The sequence below is a fragment of the Anomaloglossus baeobatrachus genome, chromosome 4, assembly GCF_048569485.1.
Source record: "Anomaloglossus baeobatrachus isolate aAnoBae1 chromosome 4, aAnoBae1.hap1, whole genome shotgun sequence".
NCBI classification, from domain to species: domain Eukaryota; kingdom Metazoa; phylum Chordata; class Amphibia; order Anura; family Aromobatidae; genus Anomaloglossus; species Anomaloglossus baeobatrachus.
Genome location: NC_134356.1, coordinates 573,231,207 through 573,252,913, shown reverse-complemented (window position 1 = coordinate 573,252,913; position 21,707 = coordinate 573,231,207). Strand labels below are relative to the sequence as shown.

Below are 21,707 nucleotides of genomic sequence, written 5' to 3'. Positions count from 1 at the left end.
GCTAATGTGTACTGCACTCAAGGAATTAGATGGACCGTCCCAGAAATGTGTTGTGAATAAAGAGTTCACCTACACCTTATGTGGATTAAGCTCATGCAGCGCTCCAGACGCCGCTAATTTTTGGATTTTACTGGATATTCTCACCTTCCACAGTCTTCCCTTTTTTTTTTTTGGCACCGCTCCGGTCCTGCAGTGCTATCTTGTGCCTGTAAGTTCTTACTGACCGGAAGTCAAAGTCAGAGGTTACGTCACAAGTGCTCAACGCAAGTCTAGGAGAGTCAGAATGGGAAGAGAACCAGGATCTCGGATGTATTGAGGTGCGACCTCCGGTGCGCTATGAAACACTGACCTGTCACAAATCACCAAGACAGATCAGAGCGGCGATAGAAGATGAAGCAGCCAAAAGGAGAGTATAAAACAGGGGGTTACATTTAAAGCACCACTCCATTGTATATATTATACACACACACACACACACACACACACACACACACACACACACACAAATATCAGTACAAATATCTGGATGGATTGGAAAACATACATATGCTAAAGCTTACCTCCCTAAAGGAGTCCTTGGGACTACCTGTGGCTGAGCATCTCTCTTCTGACGCTCTAATAGCGCATCCACCTCATTCTGCACTTCTATGCCATTTTTGTCATCTGTCCTAAAAACCTACAGAGATAAGGTAGGATTGAAAACACAAAATTTACAAGCTTAAAAATACATTATATTAATCACAAAACTATATATTATATATAAAATACACAAACACACACCATATCTAGATTATACGATAATGCTATAAAGTACAGGCTTACATATCTCTTAGCCTGGAAATCGCGGATGCTGTTGAAGATCATGTGCAGACATCGGGGGAGCAGTCCTCCTTGTCCCGGAGACCCAGTCATTGTGTACGTTTTTCCACTTCCAGTCACCCCATATGTGAAAAGGAGCCCTGAAAATAAGAGCAACTCAGCTGGGAGCATAAACGATACCTGTAATATTTTTGAAAAGTATCTACAAGCACTTACCATTTTTACCACGAATTAGATCTTCCACCAGAGGCTTAGCGACAACATCAAAAACATCTTTTTGTGTCAATTGTGTTCCAAAAACTTGTTTAAACGAATACTGAGTCTGTAACAGAAAAAAAACCCTAAATGAGTGGTGCATATAGGAATAACCTCATCATATATACTACTGAATGTCTGAATACTAGTCAATCCTGACCAAGCCTGCAGTGGAGGTACCTTTATAGGAAGGAAAAAACAAAAACTACAACATACATTTTTTTCCCCCCAAAATCAGCTTATCTACGTATGGAAAAAGTAGCAAACATTAAGGCTTTAGGGTGGTGTCACACACAGCGACGACGACGTCGCTGCTACGTCACCATTTTCTGTGACGTTGCAACGACGTCCCGTCGCTGTCACTGTGTGTGACATCCAGCAACGCCCTGGCCCCTGCGGTGAGGTCGCTGGTCATTGCTGAATGTCCAGCTTCATTTTTTGGTCGTCGCTCTCCCGCTGTGACGCACACATCGCTGTGTGTGACAGCGTGAGAGCGACGAAATGAAGCGAGCAGGAGCCGGCGTCTGGCAGTTGCGGTAAGCTGTAACCAGGGTAAACATCTGGTAACCAAGAAGAAGACCTTTCCCTGGTTACCCGATATTTACCTTAGTTACCAGCGTCCGCCGCTCTCGCTGCCAGTGCCGGCTCCCTGCACATGTAGCACAGCGACGCGTGCCGTTATGATCGCGGCTGCTTCTGCTGTTTGACAGCTAAGCAGCGATCATAACAGCGACTTACAAGGTCGCTGTTATGTCACCATTTTCTGTGACGTAACAGCGACGTTGTTGTCGCTATGTGTGAACCCAGCTTTAGAAGCAACTAAAGAAAAAAAAACAAACAAAAAACAAACAAAACCAGGATTTAATTGAAGTTCTTTGGAGATTAAGAATAGGAGTTTCATAGACACCAATAGAAGACTAAACTACCTCCAGTGAATCTGACAGCTGCCCTTGGCCGTTTATACCACCACCACCACCATGATTGTATTACACCTTTATCATACATTTTAATAAGACCCTTTTGTTGCTTAATGATTGTTAAACAGGAGTAAAACCAAACTTTACAACCAGCACTATGTAAGTCAATGAGTGACTAGTCAGAGAGGCAGTGATTCCCCCGGACTAGTCCTCACTCTTGTGTAGGCACGCTCCATGAGTGACATGATTTGCAAGAGCAACATTACCACCGGCTCTTTGCAGATCTCGGGCTGGCAGAGTTGTGCCACTGCTGCCTCCCTGTGCAATGCACCGATTATGTTGGCAAGCGTGTACCCGACTTCATTGCACCCTCTGAGGGAAGCAGAACTATGTGCACTTGCATGAGATTTGCAGAGATGGCAGTGACATCGCTCTTGCAAATCATGTCACTCTCGCTGACAGCGGTGTGCTTACACAATGAGAGGGAAGCTTAATCTGGGGTAAACTGCACCCTAGTTGGGGCTGCTAACCATTTCAATGCTCATGTCAATCTGTGACAGCTGCATTTAAATGGAATGCACACAAACACTTGTGTATACTGGCGCCCCATGATGAGATCACATCCATCTTAGTCCTCCTCTGAAGTGCAGCTACATGCCGAGTTTCTAAAGGAGACCACGATCTCACTGTATGCTACAATACTGTGGTATTGCAGTATATGGTATAAACACATCAGCAATAGCAAGTTCAACTGACCAAAAGGAGACTAAAAAACAAAACAAACAAAAAAAAATCTCCATTGAAGTGTAGGCAATAAACACCAAAACCAGGAGAGTGACTGAGACAGCAATGTGCAAATAAAATAAGCTTTATTAAAAAAAATAGATAACATGAGTTACTGGTGCAGATTACACAGTACAGAGTGATGTCATATAATGTGCTAGTGTCCTGGTGCAATACCGGCAGAATGCGCTATAAAACTAATCAATAACAATCCCTATGGGGACCAATGAAGAGAATCAGTGGTATATGAAAGAAGGGAATTTTGTTACTTACCGTAAATTCCTTTTCTTCTAGCTCTTATTGGGAGACCCAGACGATTGGGGTATAGCTACTGCCCTCTGGAGGCCACACAAAGCACTACATTAAAAGTGCAAGGCCCCTCCCCTTCTGGCTATACCCCCCCGTGGTATCACGGGTTCTCCAGTTTTAGTGCCAAAGCAAGAAGGAGGAAGCCAATAACTGGTTTAAACAAATTAACTCCGAATAACATCGGAGAACTGAAAAACCGTTCAACATGAACAACATGTGTACCCGCAAACAACAAAAAAACATCCCGAAGGACAACAGGGCGGGTGCTGGGTCTCCCAATAAGAGCTAGAAGAAAAGGAATTTACGGTAAGTAACAAAATTCCCTTCTTCTTCAGCGCTCTATTGGGAGACCCAGACGATTGGGACGTCCAAAAGCTGTCCCTGGGTGGGTAAATAAATACCTCATGTTAGAGCTGCAAAACAGCCCTCCCCTACGGGGGTGTCACTGCCGCCTGCAGGACTCTTCTACCTAAGCTGGCATCCGCCGAAGCATAGGTATGCACCTGATAATGCTTGGTGAAAGTGTGCAGACTGGACCAGGTAGCTGCCTGGCACACCTGTTGAGCCGAAGCCTGGTGACGTAATGCCCAGGACGCACCCACGGCTCTGGTGGAGTGGGCTTTTAGCCCTGAAGGAACCGGAAGCCCCGCAGAACGGTAGGCCTCTAGAATTGGTTCTTTGATCCATCGAGCCAGGGTGGCTTTAGAAGCCTGCAACCCCTTGCGCGGACCAGCGACAAGGACGAAAAGTGCATCGGCACGGCGTATGGGCGCCGTGCGGGAAATGTAGATTCTGAGTGCTCTCACCAGATCTAGCAAACGTAAGGCCTTTTCATACCGGTGAACCGGATGAGGGCAAAAAGAAGGCAAGGAAATATCCTGATTAAGATGAAAAGAGGATACGACCTTAGGGAGAAACTCCGGAATGGGGCGCAGCACAACCTTGTCCTGGTGGAACACCAGGAAGGGAGCCTTAGATGACAGAGCTGCCAGCTCAGACACTCGCCGAAGCGATGTGATTGCAACAAGAAACGCCACTTTCTGCGACAGCCGAGAAAAGGAAACTTCCTTCAGAGGCTCGAAGGGCGGCTTCTGGAGAGCAACTAGTACCCTGTTCAGATCCCATGGATCTAACGGTCGCTTGTACGGGGCCACAATATGACAGACCCCCTGCAGGAACGTGCGCACCTTAGGAAGACGTGCTAGACGCTTCTGAAAAAACACGGATAGTGCCGAAACTTGCCCTTTAAGGGAGCTGAGCGACAAGCCCTTTTCTAACCCCGATTGCAGGAAGGAAAGAAACTTGGGCAATGCAAATGGCCAGGGAGACACTCCCTGAGCAGAGCACCAGGACAAGAAAATCTTCCACGTTCTGTGGTAGATCTTAGCCGAATTCGACTTTCTAGCTTGTCTCATTGTGGCAATGACTCCCTGAGATAATCCAGCAGATGCTAGGATCCAGGACTCAATGGCCACACAGTCAGGTTCAGGGCCGCAGAATTCTGATGGAAAAACGGCCCTTGGGACAGTAAGTCTGGTCGGTCTGGCAGTGACCACGGTCGACCGATCGTGAGATGCCACAGATCCGGATACCACGACCTCCTCGGCCAGTCTGGAGCGACGAGTATGACGCGGCTGCACTCGGATCTGATCTTGCGTAGCACTCTGGGCAAGAGCGCCAGAGGCGGAAACACGTATGGGAGCTGAAACTGCGACCAATCTTGAACCAAGGCGTCTGCCGCCAGAGCTCTTTGATCGCGCGACCTCGCCATGAATGCCGGGACCTTGTTGTTGTGCCGGGATGCCATTAGGTCGACGTCCGGCACTCCCCAGCGGCGACAGATTTCCTGAAACACGTCCGGGTGAAGGGACCATTCCCCTGCGTCCATGCCCTGGCGACTGAGGAAGTCTGCTTCCCAGTTTTCTACGCCTGGGATGTGAACCGCGGATATGGTGGATGCTCTGTCCTCCACCCACATTAGAATGCGCCGGACTTCTTGGAAGGCTTGCCGACTGCGCGTCCCTCCTTGGTGGTTGATGTATGCCACCGCTGTGGAGTTGTCCGATTGGATTCGGATCTGCTTTCCTTCCAGCCACTGTTGGAAGGCCAGTAGAGCAAGATACACTGCTCTGATCTCCAGAACATTGATCTGAAGGGTGGACTCCTGCGGAGTCCACGTCCCCTGAGCCCTGTGGTGGAGAAATACTGCTCCCCACCCTGACAGACTCGCATCTGTCGTGACTACTGCCCAGGATGGGGGCAGGAAGGATCTTCCCTGAGACAATGATGTGGGAAGGAGCCACCATTGTAGAGAGTCTTTGGCCGTCTGGGAAAGCGAGACTTTCCTGTCCAGGGACGTTGACTTCCCGTCCCATTGGCGGAGAATGTCCCATTGAAGTGGGCGCAGATGAAACTGCGCAAAGGGAACTGCTTCCATGGCTGCCACCATCTTCCCTAGGAAATGCATGAGGCGCCGCAAGGGATGCAACTGGCCCTGCAGGAGAGATTGCACCCCTGTCTGTAGTGACCGCTGCTTGTCCAGCGGAAGCTTCACTATCGCTGCTAGAGTATGAAACTCCATGCCAAGATACGTTAGTGACTGAGTCGGTGATAGGATCGACTTTGGAAAGTTGATGATCCATCCGAAAGACTGTAGAGTCTCCAGCGTAGCATTCAGGCTGAGTTGGCATGCCTCCTGAGAGGGAGCTTTGACCAATAAGTCGTCTAGGTAAGGAATCACCGAGTGTCCCTGAGAGTGCAAGACTGCTACCACCGCCGCCATGACCTTGGTGAAGACCCGTGGGGCTGTCGCCAGACCAAATGGAAGAGCTACGAACTGAAAATGGTCGTCTCCTATCACAAAACGTAGAAAACGTTGATGTTCTGTAGCAATTGGCACGTGGAGATAAGCATCTTTGATGTCTATTGAGGCAAGGAAGTCTCCTCTGGACATTGAGGCAATGACAGAGCGGAGGGTTTCCATCCGGAACCTCCTGGCGTGCACATGTTTGTTGAGCCGTTTTAGGTCCAGAACAGGACGGAACGAGCCGTCCTTTTTTGGAACCACAAAGAGATTGGAGTAAAACCCTTGCCCTTGTTCCTGAGGAGGGACTGGGATAACCACTCCTTCCGCTTTTAGGGAATCCACCGCCTGCAGCAGAGCATCTGCTCGGTCTGGACGTGGGGAGGTTCTGAAGAACCGAGCTGGAGGACGAGAATTGAACTCGATTCTGTACCCGCGAGACAAAATGTCCGTCACCCACCGGTCTTTGACCTGTGACATCCAAATGCCGGAAAAGCGGGAGAGCCTGCCCCCGACCGGCGATGCGGAGGGGGGGGGCTGGAAGTCATGAGGTAGCCGCTTTGGAAGCGGTACCTCCATTTGCTTTCTTGGGGCGTGTGTGAGTCCGCCACGAATCTGAGTTTCTTTGCGTCCTCTGAGTCCCTTTGGACGAGGTAAATGGTGTCTTGCCCGAACCTCGAAAGGACTGAAACCTCTGCTGCCACTTTTTCTGCTGAGGTTTGGGTGTTCTGGGTTGTGGTAAAGAGGAGTCTTTACCCTTGGACTGCTTAATGATGTCAGCCAATGGCTCGCCAAACAGTCTCTCTCTAGACAAAGGCAAACTGGTTAAACATTTTTTGGAACCAGCATCTGCTTTCCAGTCCTTTAACCACAAGGCTCTGCGCAAAACTACCGAATTGGCGGACGCCATTGAGGTGCGACTGGTAGATTCTAGGACCGCATTGATAGCGTAAGACGCAAACGCCGACATCTGCGTGGTAAGGTGCGCCACTTGCGGCACTGCTGGATGCATGATAGCATCCACTTTTGCTAAGCCAGCTGAAATAGCCTGGAGTGCCCATACGGCTGCGAATGCCGGAGCAAACGACGCGCCTATAGCTTCATAGACAGATTTTAACCAAAGGTCCATCTGTCTGTCATTGGCATCTTTAAGTGAAGCGCCATCCTCCACTGCAACTATGGATCTAGCTGCAAGTTTGGAAATCGGGGGGTCTACCTTTGGACACTGTGTCCAGCGCTTGACCACCTCAGGGGGGAAAGGGAAACGCGTATCTTTAGATCGTTTAGAGAAACGCCTTTCTGGGTGAGCGTCGTGCTTCTGGATTGATTCTCTGAAGTCAGAGTGATCTAACAAAGCACTCAATTTACGCTTGGGATAAAGGAAACGAAACTTTTCCTGCTCCGCAGCCGCCTCTTCTGCTGAAGGGGCTGGGGGAGAAATATCCAACAGCCTATTGATGGCTGAGATAAGGTCGTCTACCATGGCATCCCCATCCGGGGTATCCAGGTTGAGAGGGGTTCCAGGAGTGGATTCCTGATCACTCTCATCAGACACATCACAGGGAGACTGATTGCGCTGAGACCCTGAGCAGTGTGAAGACGTCGAGGGTCTTTCCCAGCGAGCTCGCTTAGGGTGGCTGGGGCCATCATCTGAGTCATAATCCTCGGCCTGTGAAGCCGGGGACCCCCCTGTGGGCTGGATACATTCCAAGTAAGGGGGACCTGAGGACAGAGGCCTCGCCGTGCCCAGAGACTGAGCCCCATGCATAGATTGCAAGGTCTCAAGGATTTTTGCCATAGATACAGACATATTATCTGCAAAAACTGCAAAGTCCGTCCCTGTCACCGGGGCAGAACTTACAAGCGTCTCAGCCTGGGTCGCTACCTCTCCTGACTCCGGCTGGCGAAGCAGCACCGGGTCGGAGCATTGCACACAATGGGGGTCATCAGAGCCTGCTGGTAGATTAGCCCCACATGCAGCACACGCAGTATACACAGCCCTTTTTGCCTTGGCCGCCTTGCGTTTTGAGGATGACATGTTGCTGCTTCCACAGAGTGATCTGGGATATGCAGCCAGAAGCGCACCTCACAGTGCAAGAAATACAATATCTATATAACTGTATCCAGTACACTGATACACAGTGAGGCACTAGAGGGACCAGCACAGAAAAATCGCTTACCGCCCGCTTAAAAAGCGGGTGTGTGGTCGCCAGATAGCCCCTAGTCCAGGTCTCCCAGAGCCTTGCGTCCTTCCTCCAGCCAGGCATGCATGTAATGGCTGCCGGCGTCTCGAGAGAGGAAGGGGGGCGGGCCCTGGGCGTTCCTGGCCAAGAGCGGGAAGCCTGCTTCCCTCTGTGCCAAGTGAGAGGGCTGGAGCATGTAAATCAGGCTCCAGCCCTCGTCGCTGCTTGCGAACAGCGTCTCTCCCCTACCCTGAATGACAGGGTGGGGGCGGGAACGAAACGGAGCTGCCGGCGTCCTAGGCCCAAAAAGCCGGGGACTAAAGTTATAACCGCCGCCGCCGTAAAAGCGCGGACGGCGGATCCCCGGCGCACCACAAGTCACAGCAGCGCCGCCCGGTCCAGAGGGGGTCGGCGCTGCGTTCCCAAACACAAACAATCCCCCAGTAATCTGTAGGGACACCAACTCCACGTTGCGGTCCCCGGCGCACTATAACACCCAGCCAGCCCGGAGTGTGTCTGTGCCTGCCGGGGACACAGAGTACCTGTAAGATGCAGGGCCCTGTCCCTGATCGTACTCCTGCTCCGAATCCATCAGGTTCTAATGGGTCTGTGGATGGAGCCCGGCATCAGAGCTGAGAGGCCGGCAGGATCCCACTTCCACAGAGCCCTACAAGGGGATGTGGAAGGAAAACAGCATGTCAGGCTCCAGCCCTGTACCAGCAATAGGTACCTCAACCTTACAACACCATCCAGGGGTGAGAAGGGAGCATGCTGGGGACACTATATGTGTCCTCTTTTCTTCCATCCGACATAGTCAGCAGCTACTGCTGACTAAAATCTGTGGAGCTATGCATGGAATGTCTGACCTCCTTCGCACACAAAGCTAAAACTGGAGAACCCGTGATACCACGGGGGGGTATAGCCAGAGGGGGAGGGGCCTTGCACTTTTAATGTAGTGCTTTGTGTGGCCTCCAGAGGGCAGTAGCTATACCCCAATCGTCTGGGTCTCCCAATAGAGCGCTGAAGAAAAGTATAAGAAAGAGCTCACTACCTTGGTTGATTGTATGGAGATCCTGTGTGCTGCAAACCCTGACGCTCGTTTTGTGCGATCAGACTTCCACAGGGAACAACTATTTTTAGAACCTCTCTATTGATCAGCTCCTGCGGCCTTTTTGACTTTTATAATTATGAAAGTCCTATCCATCTGGTAGTATACATGTTCTTCATTGCTATTTTGCACTTCTTGTACCTGTTCACTTGCTGCTATAAGGGAATATCCTTGTCTATAATCTTAACTTGATAATTTGCATGACTTTATTTTAACATTTTTTCAATAAAGCTTGTTATTTTATTTCCACATTGATGTCTCAGTCACTATCCCGGTTTTGGCGTTTATTGCCTACACTTCACTGGGGATTTTTTGATCTTTACGTTTATGACGGTGACTGTGTACGGAGTTTTTGATTATTGAGAATTATTAAAAGTTTGGATCTCCTGGCTTTACTTCAAGGTCATTGGTGTTCTGATCTTTCCCAGCTCATGCTCATTACAGTACTATGCGGAGCCTCAGCAGGGCAAAGAGAAGTGCGCCTGCGCAGGAGTGGGATTGGGGGTGGGGTGGGAGTATTTATGTGTGGATAACGTAGGACATGTCATCCACAAACACAAAGCAGTGCAGGAGGGCGGTGCTTGCGATGAGAGAAGAGGAGCCGAGAAAGACCACAGGCTCATCGGACAGGCCCATAGGTGAATATATAAAAGTTGATTTTTGTACTATGCAGAGGGATTGGATATTTGCATGGATCTTGCTAAAATACTGTAAAAGTCTTTACAGGGGGTGGTCTTACTTTATATTGGTAAAACCTGGTGACCGGTTCCTTTCAATCAACCTGATCAATAAATACAGTAACAAGGGAAAAAAAGGGGGGGGCACAATGGCCCCAGCTTTACTGCAGAGAAGTGGGCAGTATTATGGGCGTGGGGAGCAGTGAATGAAGGGAATTTTGTTTACTTACCGTAAATTCCTTTTCTTCTAGCTCCTATTGGGAGACCCAGACAATTGGGTGTATAGCTTCTGCCTCCGGAGGCCACACAAAGTATTACACTTTAAAAAGTGTAACCCCTCCCCTCTGCCTATACACCCTCCCGTGCATCACGGGCTCCTCAGTTTTGGTGCAAAAGCAGGAAGGAGGAAACTTATAAATTGGTCTAAGGTAAATTCAATCCGAAGGATGTTCGGAGAACTGAAACCATGAACCAAAAGAACAATTCAACATGAACAACATGTGTACACAAAAGAACAACAGCCCGAAGGGCACAGGGGCGGGTGCTGGGTCTCCCAATAGGAGCTAGAAGAAAAGGAATTTACGGTAAGTAAACAAAATTCCCTTCTTCTTTGTCGCTCCATTGGGAGACCCAGACAATTGGGACGTCCAAAAGCAGTCCCTGGGTGGGTAAAAGAATACCTCGATAAAAAGAGCCGAAAAACGACCCCCTCTTACAGGTGGGCAACCGCCGCCTGAAGGACTCGCCTACCTAGACTGGCGTCTGCCGAAGCATAGGCATGCACCTGATAGTGTTTCGTGAAAGTGTGCAGACTAGACCAGGTAGCTGCCTGACACACCTGCTGAGCCGTAGCCCGGTGCCACAGTGCCCAGGGCGCACCCACGGCTCTGGTAGAATGGGCTTTCAACCCTGAAGGAAGTAGAAGCCCCAAAGAACGGTAGGATTCAAGAATCGGTTCCTTGATCCATCGAGCCAAGGTTGACTTGGAAGCCTGCGAACCCTTACGCTGGCCAGCGATAAGGACAAAGAGGGCATCTGAGCGGCGCAGGGGCGCCGTGCGAGACACGTAGAGCCGGAGTGCTCTCACTAAATCTAATGAGTGCAAATCCTTTTCACATTGGTGAACTGGATGAGGGTAAAATGAAGGTAAGGAGATATCCTGATTGAGATGAAAAGGGGATACCACCTTAGGGAGAAATTCCGGTACCGGACGAAGAACCACCTTATCCTGGTGAAAAACCAGGAAGGGGGCTTTGCATGACAGCGCTGCCAGTTCCGACACTCTACGGAGCGATGTAACTGCCACTAGAAATGCCACCTTTTGCGAAAGACGTGATAGAGAAACTTCCCGCAGCGGCTCGAAAGGTGGCTTCTGAAGAGCCGTTAGCACCCTATTGAGGTCCCAGGGTTCCAGCGGACGCTTGTAAGGTGGGACTATGTGGCAAACTCCCTGCAGGAACGTGCGGACCTGCGGAAGTCTGGCTAGACGCTTTTGAAAAAATACGGAAAGCGCCGATACTTGTCCCTTAAGAGAGCCGAGAGACAAACCCTTGTCCATTCCGGATTGAAGGAATGAAAGAAAAGTGGGTAAGGCAAAGGGCCAGGGCGTAACACCCTTGTCAGAGTACCAGGACAAGAAGATCCTCCAAGATCTGTGATAGATCTTGGCGGACGTTGGTTTCCTGGCCTGTCTCATAGTGGCAATGACATCTTGAGATAACCCTGAGGACGCTAGGAGCCAGGACTCAATGGCCACACAGTCAGGTTGAGGGCCGCACAATTCAGATGGAAAAACGGCCCTTGAGACAGCAAGTCTGGACGGTCTGGGAGCGCCCACGGTTGACCCACCGTGAGATGCCACAGATCCGGGTACCACGACCGCCTCGGCCAATCTGGGGCGACGAGAATGGCGCGATGACAGTCGGAACTGATTTTTCGCAACACTCTGGGGAGCATTGCCAGAGGAGGAAACACATAGGGAAGTCGAAACTGCGACCAATCCTGAATTAATGCGTCCGCCGCCAGAGCTATGTGATCTTGAGACCGGGCCATGAATGCCGGGACTTTGTTGTTGTGCCGTGACGCCATGAGATCGACGTCCGGCGTCCCCCAGCGGCGACAGATCTCTCGAAACACGTCTGGGTGAAGAGACCATTCCCCCGCGTCCATGCCCTGTCGGCTGAGAAAATCTGCTTCCCAGTTTTCTACGCCCGGGATGTACACTGCGGAGATCGTGGAGGCTGTGGCTTCCACCCACTGCAGAATTCGTCGGACTTCCTGGAAGGCTTGACGACTGCGAGTGCCGCCTTCGTGGTTGATGTAAGCGACGGCCGTGGCGTTGTCCGACTGGATTCGGATCTGCCTGCCCTTCAGCCAGCGATGAAAGGCCAATAGGGCTAGATACACTGCCCTTATCTCCAGAATATTGATCTGAAGGGATGACTATCGGAGTCCAGGTTCCCTGAGCCCTGTGGTGGAGAAAAACCGCCCCCCACCATGACAGGCTCGCGTCCGTCGTGACCACAGCCCAGGTGGTGGGGTAGGAAGGATTTCCCCTGCGACAGAGAGTTGGGAGGGAGCCACCACTGAAGTGACGTCTTGGTTGCAAGGGAAAGAGACGTCTTGGTTGCAAGGGAAAGAGACGTTCCTGTCGAGTGAAGTCGACCTCCTGTCCCATTTTCGGAGAATTTCCCACTGGAGTGGCCGCAGATGGAATTGCGCGAACGGCACTGCCTCCATCGCTGCCACCATCTTCCCCAGGAAGTGCATGAGGCGCCTCAAGGGGTGTGACTGACCCCGAAGAAGAGATTGCACCCCTGCCTGCAGAGAAAGCTGTTTGTCCCGCGGTAGCATGACTACCGCTGACTGAGTATGAAACTCCATCCCAAGGTACGTCAGTGATTGGGTCGGTGTCAACTGGGATTTTGGGAAGTTGATTATCCAACCGAACTGCTGGAGAGTCGCCAGAGCGACGGAAAGGCTGTTTTGACACGCCAACTGAGAGGGTGCCCTGACCAGGAGATCGTCTAAGCAGGGAATCACCGAGTGGCCCTGAGAGTGCAGGACCGCCACAACAGATGCCATGACCTTGGTGAACACCCGTGGGGCTGTCGCCAGGCCGAAAGGCAATGCCACGAACTGAAGGTGTTTGTCCCTGATGGCGAAGTGCAAAAAGCGTTGATGTTCGGGTGCGATCGGCACATGGAGATAAGCATCCTTGATGTCGATCGATGCTAGGAAGTCTCCTTGTGACATTGAAGCGATGACAGAGCGGAGAGATTCCATCCGAAACCGTCTGGTGCTCACATCTGTTGAGTAGTTTGAGGTCCAGAACGGGACGGAACGAGCCGTCCTTCTTTGGCACCACAAACAAGTTGGAGTAAAAGCCGCGACCATGTTCCTGGGGGGGGGGGGGGGAACAGGGATCACGACTCCTTCTGTTTTCAGAGCGTTCACCGCCTGAAAAAGTGCATCGGCTCGATCGGGGGGGGCGGAGATGTTCTGAAGAAACGAGTCGGAGGACGAGAGCTGAACTCTATCCTGTAACCGTGAGACAGAATGTCTCTCACCCATCGGTCTTGAACATGTGGCCACCAGGCGTCGCAAAAGCGGGAGAGCCTGCCACCGACCGAGGATGCGGTTCTGGGTTGCAGAGAGTCATGAGGAGGCCGCCTTGGAAACAGTGCCTCCTGCGGCCTTTTGGGGGCGTGACTTAGCCCGCCACGCATAGGAGTTCCTCTGGCCCTTCTCCGGCCTGCTGGACGAAGAGGATTGGGGCTTGGCGGAGGGACGAAAGGACCGAAACCTCGATTGTATCTGTCGTTGCCGAGGTCTCTTTGGCTTAGACTGGGGCAAGGAGGAGTCCTTTCCCGTAGATTGCTTAATAAGCTCATCCAATCGTTCGCCAAACAATCGGTCGCCAGTAAACGGCAAACCGGTTAAAAACCTCTTGGAAGCCGAGTCTGCCTTCCAATTGCGCAGCCACATGGCCCTGCGGACTGCCACAGAGTTAGCAGATGCCACCGCTGTACGGCTAGCAGAGTCTAAAACTGCGTTCATGGCATAGGAAGAAAAAACTGACGCCTGGGAAGTCAAAGACGTAACCTGCGGAGCAGAATTACGTGTAACCGCATTAATCTCAGCCAGACAAGCTGAGATAGCTTGTAGTGCCCACACGGCTGCAAAGGCCGGGGCAAAGGACGCGCCCGTGGCTTCATAAATGGGTTTCATCAGGAGCTCTATCTGCCTGTCAGTGGCATCCTTTAGCGATGATCCATCTGCAACAGATAACACAGATCTAGCCGCCAATCTAGAGACTGGGGGATCCACCTTGGGACATTGAGCCCAACCCTTGACAACGTCAGGAGGGAAAGGGTAACGTGTGTCAGTAAGGCGCTTAGTAAAGCGCTTGTCCGGAACCGCTCTGGGCTTCTGGACAGCATCTCTGAAGTTAGAGTGATCGAAAAACGCACTCCGTGTACGTTTAGGGAACCGAAACTGGTGTTTCTCCTGCTGAGAAGCCGACTCCTCTACAGGTGGCAGTGGGGGAGAGATATCTAACACCTGGTTGATGGACGAGATAAGATCATTTACTATAGCGTCCCCGTCAGGTGTATCAAGATTGAGGGCAACGTCAGTGTCAGAGCCCTGAGCTGCGACGTCCGCCTCGTCCTCCAGAGAGTCTTCACGCTGGGAACCTGAGCAACGTGAAGAAGTTGGGGAAGATTCCCAGCGTGCCCGCTTAGCCGGTCTGGGACTGTGGTCCGGGCCGGAGTCCTCCACGTGAGACCTAGGGCCCCCTCTGGGAACATGCTGCGGCGCGGGCAGAGAGGGGCCTGGGGGTGAAGATCCAACAGGGCCCGGGGCCTGTGTAGGGACCGGTCTGGACTGCAAGGCTTCAAGCAGCTTGGCAGACCATTTGTCCATAGACTGAGCCATGGAATATGAGAGTGACTCAGTTTTTCAGCAAAAGCTGCAAACTCTGTCCCTGCCGCCTGGACAGGGAGAGCAACGGATTCTACCTGAGCCGAGGGGCCCACTAGTGACCGAGGCTCTGGTTGTGGAAGCAAAACAGGGGTTGAGCATTGCTCACAGTGAGGGTAGGTGGAACCTGCAGGTAACTTAGCCGCACAAGAGGTACAGGTCGCAAAATAACCCTGTGTCTTGGCCCCCTTGCTCCTTGTGGACGACATGCTGTTGTCTCCTAGGAGAGTGATCACTGAGGGTATATGGGGAGGGTATACAGCCCGACCGAACAGAAATATATAAATATATATGGTATCTATTCCGGCACCCTGAGGGGACCAGCACCGGGTGACCGGTGTGGCTTACCGACCGCTAAAAAGCGGGGTGTGTGTCCTCCAGATTCCCTGCCTTAGGTCTCCCAGCGTTGCAGAGCTCTGTCCAGGAAAACTTCCACAGGCAGAATGCCAAAGAAATGGCTGCCGGAGCTCTCTGGGGAGGAGAGAAGCCGGGGGCGGCGTTAGAAAAATTGCGGGAATCTGGAGTCCCCACAGTGATCAGTGAGGGGGGGGGATGAACATACAGGATGCCCTGGCCCTCACAGCCGACGTCAGGCCGGCAGTCCCGCCCTTATCCCTGATAGACAGGCCCGGGGGCGGGAGTTTTGCAACTAGGCCACAATTGAAGCCGGGGACTAAATTTAATACCGCGGCCGACAAACAGGCGCGGTCGGCGCGGAAGTCCGCCGGCCGTCACAAATAAGCAGCTGCTGCAGCGTCCGGGATGTAGGCGCTCCATGCACATCCCCCATGGGGGTACAGAGTACCTTAATGATGCAGGGCCCGGTACCTGAGGATAAACAGACTCCTGTCCGACAGCTTCCCCCAGGGGCTGCGGAGGGAGCACGGTCCCAGTGACTGGATGACCGCTGAGGATCCCACTTCTCCCAGAGCCGCTAAGGGATGGTGAAGGAGACGGCATGAGGCTCCTGCCTTTGTACCCACAATGGGTACCTCAACCTTAACAGCACCGCCGACAAAGTGGGGTGAGAAGGGAACATGCCGGGGGCCCCGTGGGGGCCCACTTTTCTTCCAACCGATATAACTAAAATGAGAAGATGAGTGGATGTGTGCCTCCTTCCACACAAAGCATAAAACTGAGGAGCCCGTGATGCACGGGAGGGTGTATAGGCAGAGGGGAGGGGTTACACTTTTTAAAGTGTAATACTTTGTGTGGCCTCCGGAGGCAGAAGCTATACACCCAATTGTCTGGGTCTCCCAATGGAGTGACAAAGAAATTCACTTTAAACAGCAGGCACACGTGTTAGCCTCACCGCTGTTGCAGCCTGCCTGCTGTGACCCACTCCACACCTGCTACTCAGGTACATACGGATAATAAAGCGCACCCCCCACATTTATTTTTTTGGGGTGGGTGTGTGTGGTGTGTTTTATAGGCTACAAAATACGATAAATGTATCTAATTAGTAAACAGCATAGATTAGGGGCTGGGGGGGGGGGGGGGGGCAGAATTGCAGTTTTTCGGCCTCTGCCACAGAAAAAAACTGTAATAAGCAATCAAAACATTTTATCTGCACCAAAATATTATCTACATCAGCAAAAACAAGCCCTCACACAGCCACAGAACAAAACATGGAAAAAAAACATTATTAATCTTAGAGTAATGACATGTTTGGTGTCTATGTAATTGTACTGACCTGGAGAATCATTACCTGGTCAGTTTTTTGGGGTAAAATAAACGCTGTAAATAAAAAAACAATGCGACTAATAGTAAAGCACAATAAAGGGCTGTAAAAGCAGGGTGTTTAGTAATAAATATACAAATACTGGTTAGTGGGAGGGCACAGGAGACTGTCAGGTTCCCTTTAATATGAATGGCATCATTCAAAGCTACAACTTGTCCTGCAAAAAAGTGACTACTCATACAGCTTTGCCGATAGAAGAAAAGAAAAAAAAAAAAAAAAAAAAAGGCTGCAGAGTGTTAGTGTTAAACAATTAGGCTCTGCTCAGGCGACTAAAGTCCATCAGTAGAGGACCCAATCTCACCTCTTTGTATTCTCCATTTCGGTTGACCCTACACCCATCCGGGGGATGCAGCTGGACCGTGGTCTCATTGATCACTTCAATGCAGCATTCCTGATCTGTGGGGCTGAGGGGACGCACCCTACAGTAAACCTGGGGAGGAACAGTGACATGATAATTCAGATATAGAATGTTCACAATAAACCTCATGACTTTTGTACTTTTAGAAAGTACATGTATATTTCAATCAGAGATTATCTGTGACAACACACAAAACGCACCAACACAATATTCTATAAGTAACAGAATTTTTAAAGCAGATTGCCTGAGGGATAATAATCTAGACTAGTGTAAATGTAGCAGTCGTCTAATTCTCCCATATCGTGTTATTAAATTTTGCAAACTTACCCCAACTGGATCCTTCTGTCCACTGTTCGTTTTTTTTGGAAGGGCCCTCCGTGGAGGTTTAGTTCGACTGCAGATAAGAGGAAAATAAAAAAAAAAAAAAGAAGAATAAAATAGGTTATAAGTAGACAAACTATTTAAAGTGCGCTGGCAGCAAATTTCCCATACTATATCCAGGGTTCAGAATACTTTCTGTACAGTGATCACTGCCTGTTGCTGGCGCCTGCCCCTTGCTGTATATTACTATTTTCATGCTGTTGCACATCATTCAACAAAAAAAAAAAAAAATATATATATTACCCCGCTTGTTAGTGACACTATGCACAATTGCACTATGTATAGAGTATTCGTTTCCACCATCATCTCATCCCCGGGGAAGAGATGTTAAAAGATGATGATATGGGGTAAGCTGTAAGCCAGACGTCTACAGTCCTCTTTGGAGAACATGAACGAGCCATGCAGCAAATATCAAGTGCCAAAACAGTCTATGGCTATGTGCTCACAGTGCGTTTTTCGCGGCGTTTTTGCGCGTTTTTCGGGTGCGTTTTTGGCCTCAAAACTGCAGGACTTTGCTTCCCCAGCAAAGTCTATGAGTTTTCATTTTTGTTGTCCGCACACATCTGGTTTTTTTACCTGCGTTTTTGAGTTAAAAAAAAAAAAAAATGGACATGTCAGTTCTTTCCTGCGTTTTTCTGCGTTTTCCGCCCATGCAATGCATTTGAAAAACGCAGAGATCAAAAACGCAGCAAAACGCACCAAATCGCGGTAAAAACGCATGCATTTTTGGATGAGTTTTTCCGACGCAGGTGCGTTTTTGTGCGGCCAAAAACGCAGCGTCAAAGAGACGCAGTGTGCGAACCTAGCCTATAGCATGCTATACCACAAGCCTGACCTGAGAAGGTGGTCGTAATCTACAGTTCATGGGATGTCAACTGGATCTGAACAGAATATTCATGACAAAACTTGGTTTAAATGACAATACACACCCATCAATCATGGTGCTCGCTAGCTTTTTAAGATTTAGATAAAATAATAAATAAATAATACTGCTCACTTAGGAATTTCACTCGCATTTGTTCCCAAGAACATGCATTTCCCGATTATCGCATTGTCTAAACTGACCGGCAATCACCAAATGACCGTGCAACATAAATACAAAAAACAGGTATGCACAATTTGGGTTTATGAAAAATGGTTTCAAATCCACTGACTGATTTTTAAGTTTTCTTATACCCTGCTCAGGGCAGATCAAAGTGTGCCTGCTCAGGACCTGAATGCCGGCGAGTATGGATGACGTAGGACGTGTCATGCACCGCGGCTTCAGAAGAAGAACGAAGATGGCCGAAAGAGGCGGCGCCGAACAACGGAGACTCCTCCGTGACCCAATTCCACCGCAGCGCGACTGTTAGGTAAGTATTATAAAGTGGTTTTTATGTTATACCCCCAGCCTGGGCTCTTATATACAGCATGTTAGAATGCTGTATATCAGAGCCCTGTGGTGGTCGCAGTTTATAGCCAAAAAAAAGTGATGACAGGTTACCTTTAAAAGAATCCCAAGCCCTTTTCTCAACAACTTTCATTTTGCTTCGAACACACCATCCTTTACGACTTTCTGAATATTCAGACCCACACAAATCCCTTCCTTCAGTTTTGCTAAGGACAGTCCCTGAAACATGATACACAGGTAATTAAAGGGAACCAATCACCTTAGAGGTCAGCTCGGATGTTTAGGCTTTCAAATCCAAGAAAGTAAACTTTAAAAAATCAGCAGCTTCTTGAGTGACAATTGCAAATCGAGCAGATAATCTCTGGGTGGGTATTCATATGGATTCAGATAGAATTATAAAGGATAACGTCACTCACCGGTTCTTGCTGTGCAGGAATTTCTTTATTTACATCTGGAGGTTACACACTTGGCTAGCAAGGAGGGAGAGGACAACCCAACAGGTCAGACGATGGCCGTTTCGCACACTCTCAGTGCTTCAGCTTAAAGTGCGAAACGGCCATCATCTGACGTGTTGGGTGTTCCTCTCCCTCCCTGCTAGCCCAAGTGTGTAACCTCCACATGTAAAAGAAATTCCTGCACAGAAAGAATCGGCGAGTGCCATTATCCTTATAATTCTATCTGGATATGTCTCCTCTGAAATGAGCACCCTGGAGCAGCATGGAAACCTGCCTGTTTACTACTGGTATAATGGACATTGATTGCATAGCACGAGTAGTATAGAAGTGTTTGGAGCAGTGCCCCAGATTCTCCTTTATTTCGTGAAATTCATATGGATTCCCGCCCCCCCTGCCTGTTCCTCCCTCTCTCTGTTCTCTATGGTATTATACAAACGATTCACATTGTTGAAGGACCTGTGTGAGGTCATACCCATGTGACCTGGTATCCAGCTTTGTTGGCTGAGGCCCCGCCCCTTCTGGTCACATGGGTATCGTAGAGACACGGGGGTCAGTGGGTGCTCTCGTCAGATTTTAGAAAGGCAGCATGGCCCAGGGCTCATCCCAACTGAACGCCCGACCTCCTTAACCGTGGGCGGAACACTACTCCGACAACACAGGGTGAGGGAATAACAATATTAAGACTTTATTGTATCCCCAAACAATTAACGGCATATGGCACATAATCAGCAAAACCACAGAATGTAACCGGCAACAGTTTCTCACCCTGCCGCTGGCTCACCAGGGATTAGAATGTCTGTGCCTCAGAGCTTCCAGGGCTACTTACTCCAAACCAGCAGCACCCTGCTTTCGGTGGGCACCCACTAAGAATGAAATAACGCTAGATTTAGGAAGCTGGCCGAGAGCCGCAAAGCCTGTAGTCAGATGACTGGATTGTCCCACGCTGGATTCCTTCCTTAGGTAGTCTTTGATATCTCAGCCGAATCCTTGCATTCGATGCTGAAGTCCATGTAGTATAAACACAGGTTCGGTTATGGCTTGCCAATTGGACCCACAGATCATAGATTGGTAGCATGTAGCATGAGTCTACCATGGCAATGGACAATCGTCCTTATATCCCTGAGCTCTCCATTCAGACCATTGGGGTCTTCACGATTGGTGGATAAGACTGGGCTCTTATTGGCTAGATTTCAAGCCGTATACAAAATATCCCTAGTAGTAATGGTCTCTGGCAGAGATGAGGGAGAGACAGCTAAGTTACATCGCATCTAGCAATACACATAGTAATTTAATGGGAGGTTCGCATAATTGATTTGTCTTGGTATCTGACCTTCACTGGTCAAGCCAATTACATGAGTCAACAAGAACTTTAAACACTAGACTCCTAAAGGCCCAGTCACACTAAACAACTTACCAGCAATCCCAACAACGATACAACCTGATAGGGATCGCTGGTAAGTTGCTAGGAGGTCGTTGGTGAGATGTCACTAAGCGACGCTCCAGCAATCCCACCAGCAACCTGACCTGGCAGGGATCGCTGGAGCGTCGCTACATGTGGAAGCATGCTGTGCTTGTCACACAGGCAAATCTCACCAGCAACCCGTGACCAGCCCCCAGCGCAGCGTGGAAGCGATGCTGCGCTTGGTAACTAAGGTAAATATCGGGTAACCAACCCGATATTTACCTTGGTTACCGGCGCACACCGCTTAGCGCTGGCTCCCTGCACTCCTAGCCACAGTACACATCGGGTTAATTACCCGATGTGTACTCTGCTACGTGTGCAGGCAGCAGGAGCCGGCTTCTGAGGACGCTGGTACCACAGTAAACATCGGGTAACCAAGAAGCCCTTACCTTGGTTACCCGATATTTACCTTCGTTACCAGCGTCCGCCGCGCTCAGCTGTCAGTGCCGGCTCCTGTTCCCTGCACCCCTAGCCACAGTACACATCGGGTTAATTACCCAATGTGTACTGTGGCTACGTGTGCAGAGAGCAGGGAGCCAGCACTGACAACTGAGAGCGGCAGACACTGGTAACGAAGGTAAACATCAGGTAACCAAGGTAAGGGCTTCTTGGTTACCCAATGTTTACCGTGGTTACCAGCGTCCGCAGAAACCAGCTCCTGCTGCCTGCACATTCAGTTGTTGCTCTGTCGCTGTCACACACAGCGATGTGCGCTTCACAGCGGGACAGCAACAACTATAAAATGGCCCAGGACATTCAGCAACAACCAACGACCTCACAGCAGGGGCCAGGTTGTTGCTGGATGTCACACACAGCAACATCGCTAGCAACATCGCTGCTACGTCACAAAAGTTGTTCCTTAGCAGCGATGTTGCTAGCGATGTTGCTTAGTGTGACGTGGCCTTAAGTCTTGTAAAAACAATGAGGGGCTTATTCCCCGTTTATAAACAAATTATTATGATTGGCTGAATTTTAAGAAACTTAACCCATGCAAGGCACTGACAGAGTCCATGTTGTCACAGGTATGACCTCACACAGATCCTTCAACAAAGTGAATTACTTTGTATAATACTTATCATAGAG

General features: G+C 50.0%; 1 protein-coding gene across 6 annotated transcripts in view; it reads right to left on the bottom strand.

The window, feature by feature from the left end:
* KIF23 (kinesin family member 23) overlaps window positions 1-21,707 on the bottom strand; it is a 127,152-nt gene that overhangs the window by 89,545 nt on the left and 15,900 nt on the right. For all 6 annotated transcript variants that reach the window (XM_075342886.1, XM_075342888.1, XM_075342889.1 and 3 more), the window contains exons 2-6: window positions 17,264-17,330; window positions 16,880-17,008; window positions 1,036-1,141; window positions 823-959; window positions 561-676 (exon numbers count right to left, since the gene is read on the bottom strand). In XM_075342886.1, the coding sequence (XP_075199001.1) occupies window positions 561-676; window positions 823-959; window positions 1,036-1,141; window positions 16,880-17,008; window positions 17,264-17,330 (555 nt within the window). The remainder of the gene's footprint in view (window positions 1-560; window positions 677-822; window positions 960-1,035; window positions 1,142-16,879; window positions 17,009-17,263; window positions 17,331-21,707) is intronic.